This window comes from Lontra canadensis, unplaced genomic scaffold (genome assembly GCF_010015895.1).
Source record: "Lontra canadensis isolate GAN:19392208 unplaced genomic scaffold, GSC_riverotter_1.0 scaffold8, whole genome shotgun sequence".
In the NCBI taxonomy this organism is placed as follows: Eukaryota; Metazoa; Chordata; class Mammalia; order Carnivora; family Mustelidae; genus Lontra; species Lontra canadensis.
Genome location: NW_022631002.1, coordinates 26,480,314 through 26,505,857, shown reverse-complemented (window position 1 = coordinate 26,505,857; position 25,544 = coordinate 26,480,314). Strand labels below are relative to the sequence as shown.

Here is a 25,544-nt window from a genome sequence, read left to right as displayed (position 1 = left end):
TAGGATAAAATCCAAAACATTTTCTAAGGAAAGAAAACCATTAAAATTTCCAGTATATTACATGTTGTTACTGTTCATCCTGCAGGATTTAGTCTTTGGGAATTGGGGAGTGGACTGGAAAAAATTATGGCATCCTGTAACACTGTTTTGGAATGATGAAGCAAAGATGACAGTAATAGTAATTTCATGCCCAAAGTTTGGTTTTTCTTCCTATGGCCGTTCATTTAACCAGCTTCTCCTTTCTTGGCAGCATAATCCTGAAGTCTTATTTTCAGAGAAAAGAAAGTTTTCTTAATGACACTGAGCTGTATTATGATTGAATGCAAGCAAATATTTGAAGAGGGGAATCACTGGTTCCTGGACCATTGTGAGATAGGGTTAGACCAGTTGGCCAGATGTCTCTGTGGTGAGCTGTTTACGATGGTAGAGGTCTATGTGTTGACTACCAGACCTCACCTCTTCCAACACTAAACTTACTGAGCAGCTCACTTTGATTTTTTTTTTTCCTTTCAAAGCAGCTTTAAAGTAGATAAAATGTAAAAACCGAACAAATCATAAGTGATATAGAAGTGGAAAAAATAGTCTTCACTTTCTTTTGTAAAAGGAAATGCTTGATTATAATTACGCTCTTGCAGCAAAATGGCTATGAACAGTATAATGATTTACAAAGCATTATCATTTAGATGGGAAAAAGTGTCTAAGCGGTGGCTTCCAGCGGTATCATTATAATCAGTTGATGATTGCTACAGCCACAGATCTAATCGTCATGTCTATTTAAATTATGTGACTAGCTTTTTTTTTTTTCCCCCTCAAAATTGAGACTTGACAGTCTAATGCTAAGTAGTCTTAAAGTTATAGGGAAGTATACAGGTATTTGAGATGTTTTGCCTTTACATAAGCTCTGTTCTTACTCATTTTCCATTCCGCCTGTCAGCAGTTGAATGACATTACCCATAAGCAGGGTACCCATAAGCAAGTTACGATGCTTCATAGGGTGGACCTGGTGGGAAACATAGGGAGCTGTCTTACTCACCATGTTGATACGTACTGTGTGTAATCATTAATGGATGAAACTATTCTGATGGTTTCTTTGGCTGCCCTCTCCAAAAGGCTATGTGCGAAGATAGTCTTAGTTCATTTTTCTGGAAAGGGAGATTAACTTTTTTGACCCCAGATGAATCACTCTGTAGTGTTTCAGTTTGTCCCTTCATTCCATCCATATGTCCTGCCTGTTGTGACAGGTTCTGTGTTAGATATCATAACACAATGATTTCCAGACCTGGCCACCGTCAGAATCAACTGGAGAATTTTAAGAGAACACTTGTTTGGCCACATCCTAGAAATTTTGATTCTGGCGATTTGGAGTGGACCCAGGAATTTGCATTTTAAGAAGTACCTAAGCAATTCTAATGCCCATCGCCTTTGGAATGATTAAGCTACAATCCCTCCCAAGTTTCTTTGTCTAAAAGTATAGATAAGTAAAAATTATTTTAGTACAGAGTAGATGAGAACTATAAAAGATAATTTCTTTAATTATCTTCGTGTTCTTAAATCAGGTCTTATTTTGGAGTCCCGACATCCCAGATTATTTAGTTACTCATTTTATAATGACATCTTGCATTTTTGGATCCAGTGCATTAGGCTCTGTGCCACATGTATGACATGCTCTATTACATTTAATCCTCACTATAGTACTGTGTAAGAACTATTATTATCTCCGTGTTTTAAAGTGTGTCAATAGCCAGGGTAATTAGACTACATAGCTGTATTACAGGGCTGGGACCTGAGCCCAGTCTGTCCGACTGCAAAGACCATGCTGCCCTGTGCTGGAGCAGGCCTCTGGCGTCCTATAGAAGATCTGTAGGCTCGTACTGTCTTCAAACAATGGCCCTTGGGAAGAGGACCACATAATGCTTCTTGGAATGAGATAAAACAAAGCTGTGTCAAGTATAATTGTTTAGTTTCATTACCCAGTCTTTTGCCTAAAGTATTCACAGTTTGTTCCCTGAGAAAAATACAAGTGACAAAGATTTCCAGATGAAAAGCTATACATTCTTTAGCGCTGAATAAATCTAAAGGATCATATGCTTTGTTCACTAATGTCCCTAGCCTTTAGCTGTAATCCTTAAAATTCTTTGTATGTGGGGCACCTGGGTGGCTCGGTCAATTAAATGTCTACCTTTGGCTTAGGTCATGATCCCAGGGTCCTGGGATGGAGCCCCACATGGGGCTCTCTGCTCAAGTGTGGAGCCTGCTTCTCCCTCTGCCTTTGCCTGCTTCTCTGTCTGCTTGTGCTATTCCTCTCTCTCTCTCTCTCTCTCTCTCTCTCTCTCTGTTAATAAATAAATAAATAAATAAAATCTAAAAACAAAAAAAACCTAACAATTCAATGGTAAAGAATCCTGATTTATATATAAATTATCAGAATAATAAAAATTTTTTTTAATATTTTCTGTATGTTCATTTCAGGAGATTTTTTTTAAAGATGCCAGCTCTCATTTTTTTCTTATATGTTTCATAGTTTCCTTTGAAGTGCCTCACAGCTCCTCCCACCTAATTAACCTCTTCCTTACACCTGGTCTTTACAGTTAGTCTTTAAAAGAGAAAGTCTTTGGTTTTAAAATATTTGAAAACTTATTATTTTTTACTTCATTTCCTCTTATGGCAAATTTTGTAATTGGCATCATCTTCTGGTTCATTTGGGGAAAATGACTCTTGGAAGAAACTGACCTGAACTACACTTGAATTTAGTATGAAAATAGAAAAAAAAAACACCTGAATTCTTGTCATCTTCCTCCAAATTTAGTCAGATTTTTAAAAATAGCTCTATGTATTGATATCTTCCATTTACTTTGGAACTGTATTAAAAGGAAATCTGCATAGATTATTAATTCTTTATCCAGTTTAGCAAAAAAATTTTGGATAAAATGATGTTTAAGACTGAAATTCAACAAAGTTTTTCAATCCATTGCTTTTCTCACAAGCATTCCCCAGATTTCTTGTTAATCTAAATAGCTTCACAAGCATTGGGTATTAAGATGTAAGGACCCTCTGTTTTCTTCCCTCTAACACTTTGTTTTCTGGGACTTAATCTCACCTTGACATTCTCAAATCATTACCAATTTTTTCTAATACCTGACTGGTCTCCCTTCCTTAGGTATACATACTTTCCCCCATTTAATGTGTCTGGCTGGACTGACACTGCTATTTGCTTGTCATGCCTGTCCCAGCTTCCATACTGAGCATGTGGAAAGGCTCAGAAGTTTTAGAGAAGACAGTAAAATTTCCTCTGCTCTAGTAACCTTGATACCATGCAGCAGTTTAGGGTTAGAAAGCACTTGGCCAGGGGCACCTGGGTGGCTCAGTGGGTTAAAGACTCTGCCTTCAGCTCAGGTCATGATCTCAGGGTCCTGGGATCGAGCCCCGCATCAGGCTCTCTGCTCAGCGGGGAGCCTGCTTCCTTCTCTCTCTGTTTCTGCCTGCCTCTCTGCCTACTTGTCTGTCAAATAAATAAATAAAATCTTAAAAAAAAAAAAAAAAAAAAAAAGCACTTGGCCAGGAGATGAAGCATTCCCAGAGTTCCTTTGTATTGCATCCTGGACCACTCCTTCTACCATACCCAAAATACTAGTTGGTTTAGACACAGATTTTTATGGCATAGTAAGAAACTATGACAATCCAACATGGATTTTGATATAGTCTTAATTAGAATGAGGAGTAGTTTTAAAAATTCTCATGTAGCAAGTGGTGTTGGTAAGGGGAAAAAAAGCAAACCACAGAACAATGGTCATGGCATTGTCCTAGTTAAGTTTAAAAAAAGTTGTGAGTATATAATAATAGGTATGAAAACAGACACATGAAGCTTTTAGCAGGGGTTACCTCTGGGAAAGGGAATAGCCTATGAAGAAAGCCTTTCTTCTCAGAAGCTTTCACTTTTCTATAGACTGTATGCAGCATTTGGGTCTTAAAAATGAGCGCTCATCCCATTTTTTGTTTTAAAAAGTTAACAGATAAAGTTTTAATATAATACTTGGGCATTTCAAGGAAGTGTACTAGTGGCATATCAGCTGGGCAGACCTGCGAGAAAACCTTGGATTCTTTACCCACTGTCCTCTGAATTGTTTGAACAGTACCCTCTGAAAATTGTGTGAGAAGGACGTTAGGTTTTGGTCTTTCTCAGAAAGAAGCATAATGTATAAGATCAACTGAAATTTATACCAGGGACCCTCTTAAAAGCATTGTTTGTGATTTCTGTCTTCTGTCCTTTAAGCACTGAAATCTCTTGGTTATCTGCCATCTGGGGGAATTGTCTCCCATGGTCCCTGCAGTAATGGGACTGCTTTCTGGTTTAGAATATGGACACATATTTCAGTAAACATACTCCAGTTACATCCTTTTAAGTATAATCTCCAAATTTTAAAGACAGCCTGACTGTTTTGAGGGGAAAGAACACCAATGGTATTATTTGGTTAGGCTGTTGCTGTCTTGGTAATCTGGAGGGAGATAATGTCTGTTGCCTCTCTTCTCACTTCCCATCCCCCTCCTGCCCTTCCTTTTCTTGTCCCTCCCCCTCTCTATACAGATTAGATTATTATATGTATGTGTAAAGACGTTCTATCTCCATATGTCTTCTTTGCTTCAGTTTTCCTCCATGAGCAGTAATTAAACTGCACAAATATTTAGAAGAATTTGCTGCAAATCTGTCCCCATAATGGAAGTAACTTCCCTGGCCTCCAATTCCATTGAATTATACATTTTATTTATATCTGCCCTTGAGTGGGTACTCAATATATGCAGATTTAATTATAAATAACCAAATGTAGAGAGTCTGGTCTCCAGTAGTCTAGTCTCTATTCCTCGTGTGTCCATTTGTGCCCCTATGGGCCCTGTCTCCAGGTGTTGGTGTGATTTTTTTTCTTTCTGTTACCAAGCCAACCCTGTCCATTTTCTTCTTCCAGATCCTCCTTTCTAAACCTAACCAGATTTTCTCAGTTTAATGAAGAGCAGCTTCTATCATTAGGTTTTCTGTTGATGAACATACTGTATGGGATGAGAATGGCCATCCATTAATTCCTGGAAGGCAGGGCCTGTGCCTTGTCCTTCTTTGTTCTCCCAGTGCCTCCATTGTGGGGGCACAAGGTGCTTAGTCAGTATTTTTAAACAAAGAGAATTGGTGCATCCTTCTTTGTAACTTTGTATCAGACATGTCCTACAACAGACTGATCATTGTGAAAATGTAACCTTGTGATACATATTTGCCTCTCCCCAGTCTTGCTAATATAACAGAAAAACTTTGTAACTGCTTGTGTAATTTCTGTAAATTCTCAAGAGTCCCTCCAAATGGGAAATTTGTGCAGTTTGGTGATTGCATTCAAGAGAAACACTCTGCCTTTTATTCTTCTGGATATTGAGTGGGTGCTATATCATTCGTATCATAACTTTTTAAGTAACAAACATCTGTAATTTGATAGTCTGAAACATCCTAATTTTTCTCCTACATTTAAGTTTAAAAAGGAGTTCATTTTTTCAGAATCCACAGAAGGAGCCTTTGAAACACATTCTTCTAATGTATTTCTGTATGGGTAGAACCAAACACACGGTTTTTTGGTTTTTTTTTTTAAGATTTTATTTATTCATTTGAGAGAGAGATCACAAGTAAGCATGCAGAGAGAGGGAAAGAAGCAGGCTCCTTGCTGAGCAGAGAGCCTGATGCGGGGATGCGGGGCTCTATCCGAGGACCCTGAGATCATGACCTAAGCTGAAGGCAGAGGCTTAGCACACTGAGCCACCCAGGTGCCCCTCACACATATGGTTTTAAAAAAAAAAATGGTAACTCCTGTTTACCTGGGAATGGTTTTTGCGATCAACTTTATAATGATAAAAATGAATTTTTAATTGTTGATTTTCTTATGCAAAGGTACCTCTTTGTGTTGGAAACCTATAAATATAACCAAAGATGGTTTGTCATTGTAATCCTAATGCCTACAAAATCAAACTAAGAAAGTTTTGAGTAATCAAATGACCTTGGATTCATTTTTCCTTCTCTTTCTTTTAGAACTGCCACTGGATGACCCGGATTCCCTGTAACTGATAATGCTGAGGATCAGTTCTGCAACTTTCTTCCACATTCAGTTGTTAAAAACAAATAGAATGCAAGTTCCTCGACTCCAGATTATGAAAACAGTACTTGGAAAACTGAAAACTATCTAAATGATTGTCTTTGGTTGGGCCGTGTTCTTAGTGAGCAGAAGCCTTGGCCAGGGTCTGCTGTTGACTCTTGAGGAGCACATAGCCCACTTCCTGGGGACTAGAGGTGCCACTGCTACCATGGGTAATTCCTGTATCTGCCGAGATGACAGCGGAGCAGAAGACAGTGTAGACACCCAGCAGCAGCAGGCCGAGAACAGTGCAGTACCCACTGCTGACACGAGGAGCCAACCCCGGGATCCTGTTCGGCCACCAAGGAGGGGCCGAGGACCCCATGAGCCAAGGAGAAAGAAACAAAATGTAGACGGGCTAGTGCTGGACACACTAGCAGTCATACGGACTCTTGTAGATAAGTAAGTATCTGACTTCCTAGTCACCCCTCTGCGATGAAAAATGTTCTACAGGAACCAAAACTTTGGGGTTCTTCCTTTCATTAGAGTATATTCACCAAGCCGTGAGCTTACAAGGCAAGGGAGAATATTTTATTTCTCCTCCAGTGGCAGAGTAAATTATAAGGCTTGATGTTTTTACTTGCTACATCTACTACTATCTGGAAATGTCTAAACATTTCAGTAGCAGAGAACTAATTAAAGCTACAATCTTCATTAGGGCATGTAGTAAACACGGAGTGAGTTTGTGTTGCAAGCTGTAGTAGGAACTAGTTTCACGGAGACCAACTCTTACCTTGCTTGCCTGTCTACACCACTGACCACAGAGTCAAGATGAGTTATTTTTCCAAGAGCATGGCTGCTCTTGGCAATGTAAGGATGGGGTCAAGGAGAGTATCCTCCTCCCTTTTTGTATCCCTCATTTGGCCATCTTAGATCCATTTGGGAGGCTTGTAAATTGAAACTGCAGGGCGCACCTGTACCTTTTTTATTTCTCCCCTGCTTTGTCTAACTCTACTTGTGAAATCCCAGATTGAATAACAGTGAAATGGGAGAACATGGTTCAAGTTGAAAAAATATTTTGACTTAACCATAGTTCAGTAGTTAGGAGCAAAAGTTTTAGAACCACAGTGGACCAAGTTTCAGATTTTGGCTGAGCTCTTGAACTAGCTACATGACACTGGGAGAGTTACTTCTCTAAGCCTCAGATTCCTCATCTATAAAACACAAGAAAATCTTTCTTACAGAGATTATCATGAGATAATATATATAAAGAATCTAGCATAGTGCCTTGCACATTCTAGTTGCTTAATAGATGATCATTTGTGGGGGTTTTTTAAGTTAGATGTGGGTTCTTTTTGCTTCAGCCTCTCCTAATTTAAGTATCTAACTATTTGATCATCACGTTTATAAAAATCCAGTTTTAATTCCTCAAAATTAGAGCATTAAGCAAGGTATACGTGTGCATATTTTTCTGAGGTGCTTTTTTTCCCTCATAGAAATAAGTTTGTTTTGCGTATTTTTCTATCTGTTGTAGAACATGCTGGGGAGAGCTGGCTCTCACAAATATTCTCCATAACCAGTTCAGAAAGGCCTCCCTAAGTTTATTAAACCAGACTTTGAAGTAGTTCTGGTATCCCAACTAATTTAATGTTCATATTTTTGTAGAAAATATTTATTGAATATAAATCTATGCCATTTTCACCCCTCAACCCCAGGCAAGGGGCTAGAAGCTGTTATTTAAAGTTTCTTCATGATGACATTTAAAACATACTATAAAATTATAATGAGAAGTTGCCCTTCCCAAATAAGGAAGTAAACCATGAGCAGTGTTCTTTAAGCTCATTGAAAAAACAGGTACAGAATAGACTTTGCCATATTTTTTTAAAAGAGTGATTAAGAGTGTGTGGGAGCAAGGTAGGAGCTCTTTCTCCAAGATCTTAGAAAATATTATAGATTATAAGTGAACTTGATGAAGTACATGAAGCAAGCAGCATACATAATTTGAGGAATAGGGTCACTTTTATCTTAAACCTGCGGGTACTGAATTATGACTATGACTCTTCTGAGAATGGACAAATAGGGCAGATGAGCAGCAAGTGTGACAGGACCTGTTACGGAATCTAATGGCAAAACAGGCTTCAGACAGTTACAGACCTAGTCACCGTAGCTTCCTTTTCAGAAACTACTGAAGAAGAATTTCATAACCTATAAAGTTGATAAGGCTGTTAAAGCTAACTGTGAACGATAGGATAGATGGACTTAGTACAAGTTTACATAAAACGATGTATGCAGATGTTGCAGTTAGAGAGCAATGGGCCTTCATTGTTCTCCACTTCCTGCTTGTTACTTAGGAAAGGGTGACGTTGCTCTGAGAGGAGAGCAGTTTCTAAAGTTGTAGTGAGAGAGTTGCTGTAGGAAACACACTTTAAATACATTTATTTTAAAATCATTTTGAAGTTCTGTTATTTGCACTTTTTTGGTAGAGACTCTTCATATTGAGGTCATATGACCTCGGATTGTCATATGGTTTGGAATTACAATCTACGGAGTCCTGATGGAATTTTTTCCTCACTGAGTGTGTGTGTGTGTGTGTGTGCCCGCGTGTGTGTGCACACACGCGTGCTACCTCCCTCTCCGTCACACTGTCTTTCTGCCTCTCTTCCTGTCACTTTCGTTGTCATCCCCATCTACCTTCAGGCTATGACTGAACCTAAAATTGGTGGTTCCGAGTTCCCACGACACTGTGAGAAGCCCACGCCCTGCTGCATGGCTTTCTTTGCCTTTTCTGTCACTGGAGACTCGGGGCTTGTTATCAGTTGTAGCTCATATGATCATTCATAACTTATGCAACTTTGTTCACTGAGTGGGGAACCCTGTCCAAGCTGCACAGGTGGGGTTTTGGTTCCCATTGCCTACCACGCAGGCTTGTGGCTCCTCGTCACCTCTGTCTAGTTTCAGACAGTGAGCCACAATGTCCTACGGCTTTAGCTCCTGCCCCCCACCAGGAATTTCTGCTCCAGTTCTGTACCAAGAAGAACTTTATCTTTTTTTTTTAATGTAAGGATGTGGGTGTCCTTTAAGTGCATCTGTGTAGAATTGAGGTCCTCATAGTCTTTATTGGTCACTGACTCTGTCATATTTTTATTATTTTTTCCTTTTCCCCTAACCCTATTGTCTCCTTTGCCCCCCACTATCCAAATATCAGTGGGAAACCATTCTCGTGAATTTAAGGTATGTTCTTCCAATTTGCCTGCCATATATTTATGTCTGTACAGGAAGTTTATATTAGTGTCTTGTGTGTGATTTTAAAAACTTACCTAAGTGGGGTACCTGAGTGACTCAGTTGGTTTAGTGTCTGCCTTTGGCTCAGGTCATGATCCCAGGGTCCTGGGATTGAGCCCCGCACGATCCCTGCTCAGCAGAGAGCCTGCTTCTCCCTCTCCCTCTCCCTGCTTGTGCTCGCTCTCTCTGTCAAATAAATAAGTTAAAGAACAAAAAAAACCCGTAAGTGATACAGTTGTATAAATCTTGTTTTTAACTTCTCTTAACATTATGTTTGAGACCTGTGTTATTGTGTGTAAAGCTACAGCTGCTTCGGACTCCTGCAGAGTACTCCTTTGTATGCTTGAAAGTACTATTTTGTTATCCTGTAATCTGGTGATGGTCACTTCGACTAATTCCAAATTTTTGTTCCTACAAATGTGGCACTGCAGCAAATAACCTCATATGCATCTATTACCTGTGTAATAGTTTGTCTGGTATTGTTGGGTACATTTAATTTCATTATTGCCAGATTGCTCTCCAGAAATACTTATAATCAGTCAGTTATACCATTTAAGACAAATCTTTTAAATGCGAATTTTCCCTTAGTTATGGAAAGGTACAGGATATGTCACATAAGCAGTACCTAATGAACACTTGAAATGAACTTAATAATTCCCATATCACAAGATTTTTCTGAGGATTAAATGATTGAAGACAATAGTTTTTGCAGTTTTCTTCGTAGTAAAACAGAGAGCCACGATATGCAAGTAAATGTGAATGTATTCCCTAAGTAATTAGATTTACCATTATTTGATGGAAAGTATTTTGTTCATTATTGAAGCTCCCCTAAAGCAGCACCTCCTTAAGATTCCTGGGATCACAGATTGAAACCCCACTGAATTAAGGTATATAATACCATTTTAGAGCAATGTCTAGAATTTTTTTAAAAGACTTAATTACGGGAAACCTGGGTGGCTCAGTCAGTTAAGCATGTCTGCCTTCAGCTCAGGTCATGATCCCAGGGTCCTGGGATCGAATCCTGCATCTGGCTCCTTGCTCAGCCCGGAGCCTGCTTCTCCCTCTGCCTGCTTGCTGTTCCCCCTGCTTGTGCGCTTTGCACATGCACCCTATCTCTATCTGACAAATCTTTTTTTTTTTAAAATAAGGAATTTTTTACTTGAGAGAGAGCATGGGCACAAGCCCAAGCCGGGCAAGGTACAGAGGGAGAGGGAGAAGCAGACTCCCTGCTCAGCCAAGAGCCCCAACGTGGGGCTGGATCCCAGGACCATGAGATCATGACCTGAGCCGATGGCAGATGCTTAACCAACTAAGCCACCCAGGTGCCCCCAGTGTCTAGAATATTAAATAGCTCCTCACTTAAGTTTGGTTTCTTTTTCTTCTAACACCCATTTTATGAAGTTCAAACAAATAGTGATATTTCTCAGAAGAACACTTAAACATGAAGATGTTTATGTAGGTCCTTGCTTCCATAAATCCTCTGTCGAGATTATAATCTCCCTTCCTGGTGTTTCTTTGAGGTAAGTTGGAGGGAGATGATATTGACCTTCCTGGCTCATCTCATTGGCACTGAGCCTCTAAAGGAAAGCTGAAAGTAGTTACCTGGTCTCTAGTTTTAGTCCTGTGCTTTTACTTCAGGCCAGTGTTGGTCCTTTCCTAAGCCCTCCCACGCATTTGAATTGTGGGCCATCACAGGGTGGTTAGAAATGAGCTCATGTTGTATTGTATAAAGAGTGGAGCTGAAGCAGTCTCTTCCATCCCTCTCCATATCCATTTCTTTCTCTCTCCACTCCCACACTTTCAGTTGGAATTTTTATTTGGAATTGTTATTTCTTAGTTCTTCACTTTTGATGTCTTGACTATTTGTTTTTCAGTGATCAGGAACCTCCCTATTCAATGATTACATTGCACGAAATGGCAGAAACAGGTATTCTTTTCTTAAAGTTTTCTTAAAATACTTTCTAATGAGTTAATGACTATGAAAAAATGGGCCACTTTTTTTTTTTTTTAATAAGACTCCAAAAGTACTTAACAAACATGATCATGAAAAAAAAGCCATTAGTGTATGGAAATTTTCCTGTACAGGGGTAATAACTAATAACCACTGTATACTGCATCCTGAATATATAACTATACTTCTCAGTATTGGTTTTATTTCACCCAAATTATTAAAAGAAAAATTTCGGGGGGATCTGATAGATCTTTGACCATAGCCATTCCAGAATGGGGAGGACATTTTTTGTCCCTCAATTTCCTAAGTGTCATTCTGAAATTAGAGCCAACTGCTTCAGATACTTAATCTTCTCAGTAAATGCCTATGTCATAAATAAGGTGCTGAAACTGTTTTAGTTATAATTTGAGAACCCAGGACCATATCTTCAGTTTTGTCCAAACAAAGAGGCCTCCAAATCACCAGGCTCCTATAAGTTAAGAATCTTTGGCTCTACCATGATGACTACAATTAATGACGATGTCCATGCCAGTGTTAGCTGCTTAAAAGCCAAAAGTGTTTCTACTTTGTTGTGAAGTCACCTTGTGTTATAAGTTCTGTATTTTCACATTTTTAAAATAGTCGCTCCATTCATAGAATCTTCTTGATTTGCTCTTAGATGAAGGATGGTTGGATGTTGTCCAGTCGTTAATCAGAGTTATTCCATTGGAAGATCCACTGGGACCAGCTGTTATAACATTGTTACTAGATGAATGTCCATTGCCCACTAAAGTAAGTCAATACTTGGCTTTTATGAAACTGTCACCTATGCTTAAACACAGGATGAACATCCACAAAGACTTTTGACATAATGTGTTTCCTCTTTATACATTTGGGGTCTATTTCATTCAGTATCAACTTTATTATGTAAACTTGCCTTTTATTACTAATGAAGTGCTACATCATCTTTCTGTCAATAGTTGACTATAAAGCTTTCGTTTAAAATGTTAATAATGAAAGCATTTATATCTGAAATGGCAATCTGTATTTGAAATTAAAAGAGAACATTCATAAAAGAGAATGTTGCTGAGCTGATTATTTTCTTATCCCCTGCTGAACAGTTTTCTCATTACAAAAGGTTTTCTTTAATGTTTCCTATTAAGAGAAAAAAACTGTTACACTGAAAGCGCTTGTGAGTCTTAAACATATTAAAGACTGGCATAACCTTGATTTTCCCTTATATAGAACAAAAGTATCAAACTTTCATTATCTTAGTCCATATGTTCTATGGACTACGTTTTTTCAAATTTTGGATGCTGGCATCTTTCATTTGTTTAAGCCTCAGACATTTAGGCACGACATGGAAAACATTACAGACAGAAGAGAAAAGCCTTTGGCCTAGTCACTGATGAATTGACCTTTGCCTAAGCTTATAATGGGTTTCTTTTATAATTTGCATCAAAAACTCTGGTGAGATTTGCTCTTGCTTGATTTAAAAAAAAAAAAATTGTAAGTCACTTTTTACTTCAACATTACTAAGGCCCTGTTGTTATCAGTCATTTTGGCATTTGGGTGGATTTAGTCTGTTTAATGATTCAAGAGTATATCATGTATTTTTTATACAACTGGTACATTTTGAATGAAGGGAAATCTTAACAATTCATGTAAGAAAACTTCCAGGTTGATCAAATAACATTTCCCATCAATAATGACCTCATTGGGTGGTTTATATCATTTCTTTATGTTCCTTCTGAGTTAATTTAATAGCTGGCGAGGTAGCTTTCATCTCAAATTATTCCCTTGGGGGAAAAAAGCCTAAGTAATCTATTTATGAAATCCACTTGTACATTTTTGTTTTTAGGATGCACTCCAGAAACTAACAGAAATTCTCAATTTAAATGGAGAAGTAGCTTGCCAGGACTCAGGTCATCCTGCCAAACACAGGAACACATCTGCAGTCCTAGGCTGCTTGGCTGAGAAACTAGCAGGTAACTCTGGGAACCTCTACCAGGAAAGATCTTCAGTTGTTTGACATAAAGGGGAAGACTGCACTGCAGGTCTTTAAGCAAACCTGTTGTACCAGAAAGGAATGTCTTTGTCCCAACCACCACCACCAAAAAATACATAAATAAATAAAAGTTTGGGGACAGAACTTACTGGGAAGAAATTACTCAAAGGCCAAAGAGATGAGTGCAATATAATTTAGCTTTGAGGATTTTCGGAGGGACACTTAAAAGAACAAGTTTTACTTATATGCTTTAAAATTAGGAATAAAAGGCTAAATTCAGTATAATAAAGATTATGTAGTTATATATTTATGCATATAATAGGTAAGATACATGTATATACTTTATAAAGTTCAGCCAGATAGTGGAGACATACTAAGTTGGGGAAGAGGAATAAGAACATTAAATTGGAGCAGTTCCTGAGAAGAGAAGCAGATACTTAACTTGCTTATGGACATGACCCACTTTAGGCAAGTTAATATCCAAATACAGGTGAATACCTCAGCTAGTTAATCACGTATGGTGAAAGAAACAATGGATTCAGGGTGCTTGGGTGGCTCAGTTGTTAAGCGTCTGCCTTCAATTCAGGTTATGATTCCAGGGTCCTGGGATCAAGCCCCGCATCAGGCTCCCTGCTCAGTGGGAAGCCTGCTTCTCCCTCTCCCACTCCCCCTGCTCGTGTCCCCTCTCTCACTGTCTCTCTCTCTCTGTCAAATAAATAAATAAAATCTTTAAAAAAAAAAAAAAAAAAGAAAGAAAGAAACAACGAATTCAAAATCAGGACACCTGGATGTTGGCTCTGGTTCTTCCATGTGTACCCCAAGTGCACTGGAATGAGTCACTTCACCGTGGGTTCAGTTGCTCAGCTGTGAAATGGGGACACTGCTATTCCCTGCCTCAGAGCAGGAGGCTTAAATAAGACAATGTGCATGAGAGTAGCTGTCAAACAGTTCACAAATCAATTTTATTGTTATTACTGGTGAAAAAGAATATGGCCCATTTCATTATATCTCATGTTTGTTGTGTTGTCTAGGTCCCGCAAGTATAGGCTTACTTAGCCCGGGAATACTGGAATATTTGCTACAGTGTCTGGTAAGTAAGGTATCAAAGCCAGTTTTTCTTAGTCATCTACAACTGTGCATTTTTCTAAAATTGCCAGTTTAGCCACTGGCACAGAGAATGGAATCGGTTATACATTTTATTTGCAGGTGTTTCCTGAGTGTTTATCTATTCCCTCCTATTTAAAAAAAAAAAAAAAAAGAAAAAGAAAAAATGAGGGTGGGATAGGAATTCATTACAAGCAAAAGCAGCTGGTCTGGTTTTAAACTTAGTCATAAGATAGCTACTGTGACTGGCTTTTGTGTGTGTCCTTAGAGTCTGCCAAATGGTAGTAGGGACCTCCACAGTGGAAACAAAATTACATGGCATTCCCAGCCAGGAAACTGTCAGGTCAGATTGCCAGTGTCTATAAATCTCTACTCCTTCCCTCCCTCCCTGGCTACTGCTCTTCTAACTGTTGCCATAGAGTATTTGATCTATTGTCTGTGAAGCTCGTGGTTTGCTGAGGTGGTGCTGGCAGATCACTCACACGGGCCAACTGCAGACTTGACTGGTCTGTATTTGTAAAAGTTACTTTTGCAGGCCTAGTGAGCACTGGCCTTCTTCAACAACTGAAAGACCTTATTTCTCAGTACCTATATGATATGTACTTAAAATACACACCACTGTGCTAAGCAAGCACTGTGGGGATACAAAAGTAGTATAACAGTCCTCTGCCCTCAAGAATCTTCCTGATTGACTGAGGGAACAAAACTACCCTACCCAGACAAACCACTTAGCCTCCATTTTATGACAGGATGTGATTAAGGGCAAAATCGTGTCCTTCAGACTAAGTACCATAAGAGTTCTGAGAGGGTGACCGAGAGGGGTGGAAGATAGGGATGGTGAGAGCGGAGAGAGCTGTGAGAAACAGGCTTCCTCATGAACTTGGGCTGTCAGCGGGATCACATCATAGGTCAGGATTCGTCCCTGCATCCGGAGGGAAAATTGGGTTTCTTGGCTAAAGGCATCACCAGCAGAAGCCCAGAGATAGGAATGGCCATGCTCCTGGAATATTACAGAGAACTGTTTGATCAGGAGACAGTGTTCAGAGACCGGAGGATGGGCCTGGACAGCTTCGTGGGGAGGGCTTGGGTCTGCAAAACCAGACAGAGAGATTGAAAAGTGGGTATGGCAAGAAGCAGAGTGCTGAACAGGCTTTACTGCGGGGCGGGCTGGTGGTTATATGAGCTTTGCAGAACCTTTGAGCCCCAGGGAAGGGAGTAGGAATCATTGGATGTTCTGAGTTCCTTTGTTCCTAAAGAGCTGTGGGAAAGGATGGCTGTGAGAAGGTGTGATGTTAAGCAGGAAGACCTTTCTTTAAATGGGAACACCTGTGATGGGAAGTTAACTGGAACTGGAAGAGCGCTCTCCCACCCACCATTAGCATTTGTGCAGTTCCTTTCAGAGAACAGATTGAAAACTAAGCCATTAGTTGTTCCTTTCATCATTTATCATTTTGGAGTTTGGGGTAACCCTTTATGGGCTCTGAATAAAAGTCATTCTTAGCTACAATTACAGGTTTCTGTTTGCTTGCTTAAATGAATGTAAGAATGAGCATAGTTTTATTTCGCAAAACCCTAATACAAATGTTACTAAGTAGAATAACATAGTGCTTTTAACAAAATACTTTTGAAATCTGCATACCTATCAATGGACCCAGTGATTTCCAAAACACAATAGGAGATTTTGTGAGACTCTATCTTGGTTCCTCATTACTAACAGTATTAGCAAACAGAATTGAGGACATAGAAGAGTAAAAGTTTTCTGACTGCTTCCAACAAATCTAGCACATACTGGGTACAAAGAGGAAATTGCTAACTTGCCACCTCTGCAGGGGAATGATGTTTTTGCTTTTTGTTTTTTATCTTTTATTGTCTTTCAGAAGTTACAGTCCCACCCCACAGTCATGCTTTTTGCACTTATCGCACTGGAAAAGTTTGCACAGACAAGTAGGTATAGTGACTTATTGCACTAATGATCTTCTGTATCGGTTGTTAAAAATCTTATTTTTCTTACTTACTGGATGAGCATACGCTTTGAGCCTCATCAGACATGCACCTGTTCTGTTTTTATGTGGATAGATGCCTCACGGCCAGTAAGATGTAACAGGGACAGAAGCCAAGAGTCTTCTCACCCAAGAATCAACATTTGTGACCATGGTTACTCACTTTTTATGGCTAAAAAGTTAGTGATGAGATTGCTACTTCCCAGAAAATAGTTGAGGCTCTTGGACTATGTCATTATTCTAGTTTCCACGTTTTCTGATGGCCTCTCCTCACTCCTTCCTATCCCTTACCTGCCCCGCAAATCCTCCAGTTCTTTCAGGGTTGATTCAAGTTGTCTTGTCTTCCCCAACAGGTGAAAATAAATTGACTATCTCTGAATCCAGTATTAGTGACCGACTCGTCACCTTGGAGTCCTGGGCTGATGATCCTGATTATCTGAAGCGTCAAGTCGGTTTCTGTGCCCAGTGGAGCTTAGACAATCTCTGTAAGTAGGCGTTGTCCTTTGTTAAAATTCCTGCTTCCATGTCCAAACCCATTCTTTATATAGGATCACTGTTCTTCATTTTGTAATAGTGAGTGTGACACTTTCCTTGAAAAGGCCGATATTGCCGGTTGGCCGTATTGTAGCAGGAAAGAATTCTAGGGACCCTCCAGACGAAAATTATATGGCATAATTCTAATTTCAGCACTCTCCTGTTCAGAAACTTTTACTGTACCCCGCTTCCTGGTGCATCCGGGCCGTTAATCAGATGGCAATGTCCAGTCAGCTCTTCCCTACACAGACTGTCTCCTCACTCTCTTGCAAGCAGGCCCCAGCCATCCTGACCTCTCTAGGCCTTTCCCTCACTTGGGGTTCTCTCTCTTTACTCTTCTCCCTGTCCTGATACGGCTCTTCAAAACTCAAGACACATCTTTCCTACACCAAGAGGGCTGCTCGTGGCTTTTCCTTATCTCCTCAAGGGCTGCTGGAACTAAAACTATCCTGCTACTAAATCCTCACTCCCCCAGCGCAGTTAGCCCATGTGCTAAGACACGGCCAGATGTGTGTACCCTTCCTCCTGCCACAACGTTGCGGAGAGTTGCTTTGTGCACAGCCTGTGTGGTGCCCATGACAGAATCATTCCAGAAAAGTAGAAGGTGCATTTTGTTGCGTGCACAATAACAAATACAGGGAATAGGAGCAGAAACCTGGCAGTGCCATCCTAGCTTGTCCCAGCTAGGTCGTACAGCAGAAAGGCAAGGTTTGCAGTCTCCCTACCTGTTCTGCCATTTCTGGGTACCTCCACTTTTAACTGCAATGGCAGCCCACGATGACACTAGGTTTTTTCCCACAGCAGCCTGCCTTAGAAACATGACCACTTTTTCTTTTGCAGTTTTAAAAGACAGTAGGCAGCTGACCTATGAGAAAGTGGACTTGAATAGCATTAGGGCCATGCTGAACAGCAACGATGTCAGCGAGTACCTGAAGATCTCACCTCACGGCTTGGAGGTAAAGCTTTCATGGACGGAACATGCGGGGGAAAAAGCTTGTTCTCATTTTCACACCCTGTTTCTGAACAAAGAGCCATTTCTTGCAGAGTAGATGGAAGTTTATGTCATATTCCAAGAGTGGGTAGAGGTGGAAGTGGCAGGGAGAGGGTGTTTGCGCTGTTGTTTAACTCCTTAATATCCCACGTGGTGCCATACACATAGTAAGCACTGTTAATATTTGACAATTTGAAATTTTTTGTAGTTTCAAGTTTTTATTTAAATTCCAGTCAACATACAGTACAATATTAATTTCAGGTGTAGAATTTAGTGATTCATCACTTACACACAACACTGGTTCTCATCACAACCCATTTAATACAGTCTCCCTCCACCCCACCTCCCCTCTGGCAACCCTCAGTGTGTTCCCTATAGACAATTTAAGTTATTTCTGTTTTCAATCTCTGCCTCTTTATTCAGCTAAAGGTGCAAAGACTAGTGTTTATAAAAGAGGCCCTTCCTTTTTGAATCCCTGCACCACCAGTTATATTCTGGCTAGCGCTTCCCCTCCTCCTCTATGTTGGAAATGTTGCCGATTTGGTGGTGCAGGTTGATGAAAGCTGCTTATGTACAGGAAGGTACCATCAGGCACCAGACACGTCAAGATTAAAGAGCTGTTTGAAGAGTGGCTGTAGACAGCTCTTTGATCTTACGTTATTGCCAAATGCCTGCCGTAGTTTTCTGCTTTCAGTTATTTTTAGGTGCCCCATCTTATACCCTTCAGTGTGCTCCCCTCTCTGCATCCTAACAAGTGCAGGCTAAGGCCATGTTGATGCATTCATAAAGGATTCTATGGGAAGGGTACTTCAAAAAGTAGCCCTCGTTAATGCTTACTGCAGCCATCTTGGAGGCCTTCCAGCCCTGTTAGAACTCCCTAGAGGTAAAGCTACAAAAGAGATATGTGTGCTTCATTCTGTTTTGCACTTTGTGTCACTGAGGATGCACGGAGAAGGAAACGAGCGTCCACCAGAAGCTTTGATAAGGAAAAAGACATTCCACCTCTGGGTGTTCACCTAACTTCCACAGTCTCAGGCACTGATGGTGGGCTGTCGCACGCTTTGGTTCTGCCAGGCTCGCTGCGATGCCTCCTCTTTTGAAAGCGTGCGTTGCACCTTCTGCGTGGATGCGGGGGTGTGGTACTACGAAGTCACCGTGATCACTTCTGGGGTCATGCAGATCGGCTGGGCCACACGAGACAGCAAATTTCTCAATCATGTGAGTACCCTAGAGAACGGCGTAAACAGGGACAACAGCAGTTTTTTGGAGAGTGGGTGGAGGACACAAATTCTCTGGAGAGGTTTGCACGATGATCGCTTCTTGGGCTGGACCAAATGCTGCCAGACCCCTCACAGGGGTTTGCTCAGCTGGCACTGAAATAGGAAGACGCAAGGGAAATTGTCCCTTGGGTTTTTTTCCCTGCCTTGAGTTTTAAATTTGCACCTCGAGGTTGGGTGTTGGATGTGTCCTTTGTCTTTGTAGGCTCTCCTCCAGCCCAGCCAGATCTCTGGCTCAGTTTTTATACTGGAACCCGTGATGCCTTTTACCTCTCATGTAAGCTCTAAGAACTTTGTAGGAAATCTCTTCCTTTCATAAAATACTAAATGTTGGCTTGACTTCTTTTACTTGATTTTTACTTTATAACTAGTGGGCACATTTGTTTTCAATATTTAGCATTTATCTTCTGTTGTAGAAAGCTGTCATGTAAAGAGGGAAGATGAAACCCGCTAGAGGAAGCAGGATTTGGCTACCACTACTTGCGTGTCCGAGGCTGGGGTTCCTCCCTTTCCTACAGATGTTGATTTCTTGCTAATTTATACCCTTCAGATGCCCAGCCTGAACAGCTTTCTTGAGTTATTCCAATTTTAAGCTGTTTGGAATTCAGTTTTGATCTGGAATCTTTTATGGACATAGGATTTTTACCCTTTGAACTGGGAAAACCCCTTGGATTATTTTGTTCATCTAAACACCAGTCTCCCATATGGATGGGTTTTAGAAGTGAACCAAACTGAGCTTCCCTGCTAGGAGTGTAGTTTGAAAGGACCCCTTTCAGTGAGGCTGTATAATGTCTTAGAATTGTGCATGGTGTTTTGCTAAACTCCTTGCTGGAGAGACAATTGGAGGAAGAGGGCCAGTAGAGAGGTCAGATTCTTGTCCAGGACAGAAAACTAGACCCCATCTACAACTGCTTTCTTTGGGAACTTTCCCTGATGAAGGGCCTCCTCATTGACTGGACCTTAAGTAAAACCTGGAAGCGTGGGGCTCAATTGTGGCACCATGAAGTCAGAAGTACATGGGTCTGGAGAACAATGCCAGTTAGTCTCTTAGTTCTCACCTTGGGCCCTGATTTAAAGCAGGTGGTATCAGTTTCCCTGACAGCCTGCCCCAAAGGATGTCCTGAAGACAGTTTTTTTAGGACTTGGGGGGAAAAAATCTTTATTTCCAGAGCATTGTCATTTTAGAGCCAATCACCCGATTCCCACCACAGTGTTTACGGTCATAATTTCCATTTCCCGAATGAGAAAACTGAGCCTAAAAGAGGGACCTAAAGAATCTCAGATTAGAATTCAGGCTCCTTCCTGTTCTACAGTAGTTGTTTTCTTCACATTTGAAAATGGGAAAAATCTCAGAGAATTAGCGAGCCTCCTCCTTTGGATGTAAAAAATTGCTCCAGAACTAGAAGAAAGATGGATTCCTTTAGGGGGAAGGCTTTGATACAGCATTTGTTTCTCTTCATTTGCTAGCAAACACACCACAGATCTAGATGTAGTATATCTGATTCTGAATATCAGAAACATTTTATTTTAATAACTGGTGAAGCTGGATCATTTTTTCTGGTGGATTAAACTGATTTCTCCCAATAGTTGCAAAAACTTCGGCTCCTCAAATTAAGAGGCTTAAAATCTGTTTTCCTGTCCTCTGAATTGTTTAGTAGACTTTTAATTTCTTTCTTTAAGTAATGAATAACATTTTTTCCCCTGATCCAAGTACTGGTTGATTCCCTGTTAGAAATCAGTGAAGTCTGAGATCTCCTTTCCCAAATGTAGGATTGTAATCATGTTGCCAAACTTAAAACTTTGCTTCAAATGGACATTGTTCTGGTAATTCTGAATCTTTTTGCTTGTACAGACAGGGTGTGGTTTTATGGAATAACTCATCAGTAGATACACCCAATTTTTTGAAGACTTCAAGTCCATCCACATAGCCTCTTGTTTTAACTCTTATTGCTTAGGCTTTGGTTTTGAAAGGATGATCAAAGTGTTGGGCTCAGAGATCAAGCATTAAAATGAGAAGCTTAGGGGTGGCTGGGTGGCTTAGATGGTTAAGTGTTTGCCTTTGGCTCAGGTCATGATCCCAGGGTCCCGAGATGGAGTCCTGCATCGGGCTCCTGCTCAGTAAGGAGTCTGCTTCTCCCTCTGCCTCCTCCCCTGCTTGTGCTCTCTATCTCTCTCCCCGCCCACCCCTGCTTGTGCTCTGTCTCTCTCTCCAGTGAATAAATTTTAAGAATCTTAAGGAAAAAAAAAAAGAATTTAAAATAAGAAGCTTAAGGATAGCCCTTGTTCAGGTCACCTTAAAGAATATTTTGTCTTACTGTGTTGTATATTTTTATGGAGGTTTCGGTAAAGCAAATCCTTAAGGTACATTTTGAGTTATCTAAAATATCTTTTGCCTTTTCGTAAGCATCTACCATGTGACAGATCTTTCACATACTGTCTCTAATCTTCTCAAGAATTTGGGAAGGTATTATTCTCCCATTTAAAGATGAGGAGAGTAAGGTTCTGACAAATTAATTTACAGACTTACCCATTGTCACCTAGCCCCCAAGGGGTGGAGAAGAATCCAAACCCTGGTCAAAATAACCCATGCTCCTTCCCTTGTTGTAGCCCCTTGCCTTGGAGAAAATGACTCTGCTATCTTAAACAGAAAAGGGGAATAACTTGGAAGCCTGTTAGGAACTCCCAGAGTCTTGAGGGGTTTAGAAGCAAACGGGCACCAAGGCAACATCCAAGAGTCAAGAGACAAGAAATACAATAGCCAGTGTTTTAGGGGCCAGGATGCCAACACCTCTCCCACAAGTCCCTCACCATCACTCCATGTGGGGTCACTCAGACCACCCTGGGTGTCTGCTGGAAGGGTCCAGTTGGCCAAGCCTACATCCTACCCCTCCACCTCCAGAGCAGGAAGCAGGACACTGTATCTTCATTACACTCCCTAAAACCAGAGGGGGTTAGAATGCTGGACAGTAGAAAAAAGGATGGTGTTCACCACATGAGAAATGATTCCGAATATTTCCTAAGTGACAAGTTATGGATAAAACTTCCTTTGTTTTGGGCACTTGGGTGGCTCAGTTGGTTTAGGCGACCACCTTCAGCTCAGGTCATGATCCCGAAGTCCTGGGATCGAGGCCTGCATCGGGATCCCGGCTCTGTGGGGAGTCTGCTTCTCCCTCTGACCTTCTCGCCTCTCATGCTCTCTCTCACTCTCTCTCTTTCTCTCAAATAAACAAAATCTTCAAAAATTTTTAAAAGAAGTTTCTTTGTTTTTAATAATGTTTTCATTACTAAAATATACATGACCATAAACAGGTAGATCAAAATGATCACTCCAAGTGCTAAGCTAGCTACCCTGTTGTCTCATTTACCTGTCTCAATCAATGAAAACCATAGTTAGTCCTGCTAGGAATGTTTTCAGGTTGACAGAGGGTACATCTAGATTGCTCTCTGAGATGTCATCTCAAAGGGATTTTTAAAGTACGTCTCTGCTTGGCAGAAGACCTACATCTTAGTCTGTAGAGTTGATCTGTGGTTGAAATTATTAGAGTTCCATGTTTGTCCCACAATGTTGCTGTACTGTGAAATTCATCCCAGGATGGAAGACATTGCGTGGTAAAGTCTGCTCTTAACCAGCTCTTGTCGCTAGGAATCTTCTAGGAATTTCTTTCCATTGTTCCATCGAGGATTTTGTAGGACATTAGAAAGTGAAGGTAGAAAAGAATTGCTTGCCTTTGCCTATGCCCAAAACCCATAAAATAAAAAATAAGTTTTTTACAATAGGTTTTGAAAGGAGGCAATAGCAAGGTGTTGTTTCTAGTAGATTGATGAATTTCTTCTCTGCCTGAAGACAAGTAGATGCAAGTTTATTTAACTCTTGAATAGTCTGAGTAGTGCATTCAGAACAGCTAGTTCAGAAGCCTCACTTTGGAGAACACTCACAGAATTCATTATATTGTAGTCTTAAGTAGTCAAGGAATGTGTTTGAGTCTTTTCTCCAGTTGATCTCCTCACTGGGGCACCTGGCTGGCTCAGCTGACAGAGCATGTGATTCTTAATCTCAGGGTCATAAGTTCAAGCCCCACGTTGGGCACAGACCCTACTTTAAAAAAAAAAAAAAAGAGGTGGATTCGATCTCCACTGCATTGTTTATCCCCATAAAACAAGCAAACCATCACCAAAACCTGAGATCTTACTTGGATTTGGCCCATATTTTCAAACCTTTTTTCCACTAAGAATCTTTCACTATTGACCTTTAAAGATAACAGCTATCTGATCTACATGGTTCTTCTGTTTTTTCACAAGCACTTAAAATAGGCGCTCCTGGTGGCTTAGTCAGTTAAGCGTATGTCTTTGAATCAGGTCATGATCCCAGGGTCCTGGGATCAAGCCCCATGTCAGGCTCCCTGCTCAGTGGGGAGGCTGCTTCTCCCTCTCTCTCTGCCTCTCCCCTGGCTTGTGCTCTCTCTTACTCATTCTCCTTCAAATAAATTAATAAAATCTTTAATTAATTAAGGATTTAATAATAATTTATTAATTAAAAATTAATAAAATATTTTCTTAAGATCCCATCCATGTTTTAACTGTAAAATAACTGAAATCGTTAAAAAGGCAGTAAGTAATAAAAGGAGCTGCCACGGACCTAAATGATGCTCCAGTTGAGCTCACCTCAGGATAGCTATTAGTCCATCGTCCACTATAACCTTTCTCTTGTCTCCACTGTTGAAGTTTCTGAGCATGTGGTTGTTATGCAGTCTACTACATGCAAGAGAGACGTTTGCCCAGCTGCAATGAAGTGGAAAGCACCAGTCTTGGAATCAGAAGATTCCAGCATCCAGACGTGACTTTCTGAGTAATGATTTGCCACTGGGCAACATGGTTGACCTCTCGGACCTTTGAACCCTCTATTTCTTCTTAAAATGTAGTATCATGCCACCAGTCTCAAAGTGGTTAGTGAGGATTCAGTGAACTAACACATGTGAAACCTGGGAGATACTTGTTGGTGAAGTCATTATCTAGTCACAGAGAACCAGGCCTTGAGGTCAGAATTTTGGTATCTTCCAAGAACCATAGACTCCCTTCATCGAGAAAGCTTCAGATTCCAGCCACCAGGTTGATGGTTACAAAAGACACACTGTCTTTTCCCAGAAAACAGCAGGCAGAGCTTGCTAATCTTCTGGGCCCTGTCTCCCTCCAGGAAGGCTACGGCATTGGGGACGACGAATACTCCTGTGCTTACGATGGCTGCCGGCAGCTGATTTGGTACAATGCCAGAAGTAAGCCTCACCTACACCCGTGCTGGAAAGAAGGTATTCATTCCTCTCTGTCATGAATTTATCAACCAGGTGAAGACATCTGATTATGATGAGGCATCTGTGATGTTAGGCCTTAAAATATTTTAATGGACAAAGATGTGATGTGTAAAGGGATATGAGCCTTTGTATTCCCTGTCGTGGATGTGAGCATTATTCTTCCTGATAAGTTCACTTCTGGTGGGGCCCTTCCTTTAGCAAAATCATTTCAGGCCTCCCTGCTAGACAGGGAGTCTGCTTCTCCCTCTTCCCCTGCCCCCCACCCCCCGCTTGTGCACTCTCTCTCTCTCTCACACACTCTCTCAAATAAAATCTTAAAAAAAAAGATAAATATGAATTCTAGTTTCCTCAAACTCACAACGCCAGGATCAAGTGTAGCACATTCCACGGACCGAGCCAGCCAGGTGCCCCCTGGGAACATGCTTGAATCAGCATCCAGGGAGATACTGAAGATGCTGACATTGTAATGCCAGTAAAATGAGGAGTTTTCAGAGCAAGATAGGAACAGGCACTCTTTAGTGGCCACATTCTGGTCCCCTCTAGAGCAGCTTTTAAGGAGCACTTGAGCACTTTCAGCCTCAAATATACCTGCCCAGCTTGCGTTCTCCAGACATCAAGCTTGGAATGCTGAAGGGGTCATGTGCTGTCAGGACTCTCATCATGGCTCTAGGATTTTGGCAGGAGTATATCTTATCAATTTACCTTATGATCTCTTTTGCCCCCGTCAGTGTTCATTCCGTCCAAGACCTTAGACCCATGAAAACATTTATTAAGGAAAGATTCAAGCAGCAAAGTTAGAGCCATGCAGTTTGTTAAAGGGCTTAAATTATTGAGTCTTTTTACCCCCAACTAAATACAGTGAAAACCCCCCTGCTATGGCACCATTGCCCTGGAGGATGATATTCTTGGGGGGCCTTCTGGTGGCCCTACTTTGTTTGAGGATGTAGAGCCATGTAGTAGGGATGGAGCCTCTGGAAAGATTTTACTCCCAGCTTTGAACAATACAGGGCAGAG

The 25,544-nt window shown here is 40.8% G+C and overlaps 1 protein-coding gene across 3 annotated transcripts in view; it reads left to right on the top strand.

Moving 5' to 3' along the window:
• RSPRY1 (ring finger and SPRY domain containing 1) overlaps window positions 1-25,544 on the top strand; it is a 45,389-nt gene that overhangs the window by 7,988 nt on the left and 11,857 nt on the right. For all 3 annotated transcript variants that reach the window (XM_032854400.1, XM_032854401.1, XM_032854402.1), the window contains exons 2-11: window positions 6,056-6,560; window positions 11,255-11,307; window positions 11,990-12,102; window positions 13,172-13,298; window positions 14,350-14,408; window positions 16,300-16,366; window positions 16,776-16,907; window positions 17,797-17,912; window positions 19,022-19,165; window positions 24,416-24,527. In XM_032854400.1, the coding sequence (XP_032710291.1) occupies window positions 6,211-6,560; window positions 11,255-11,307; window positions 11,990-12,102; window positions 13,172-13,298; window positions 14,350-14,408; window positions 16,300-16,366; window positions 16,776-16,907; window positions 17,797-17,912; window positions 19,022-19,165; window positions 24,416-24,527 (1,273 nt within the window). In that variant the 5' untranslated portion in view covers window positions 6,056-6,210. The remainder of the gene's footprint in view (window positions 1-6,055; window positions 6,561-11,254; window positions 11,308-11,989; window positions 12,103-13,171; window positions 13,299-14,349; window positions 14,409-16,299; window positions 16,367-16,775; window positions 16,908-17,796; window positions 17,913-19,021; window positions 19,166-24,415; window positions 24,528-25,544) is intronic.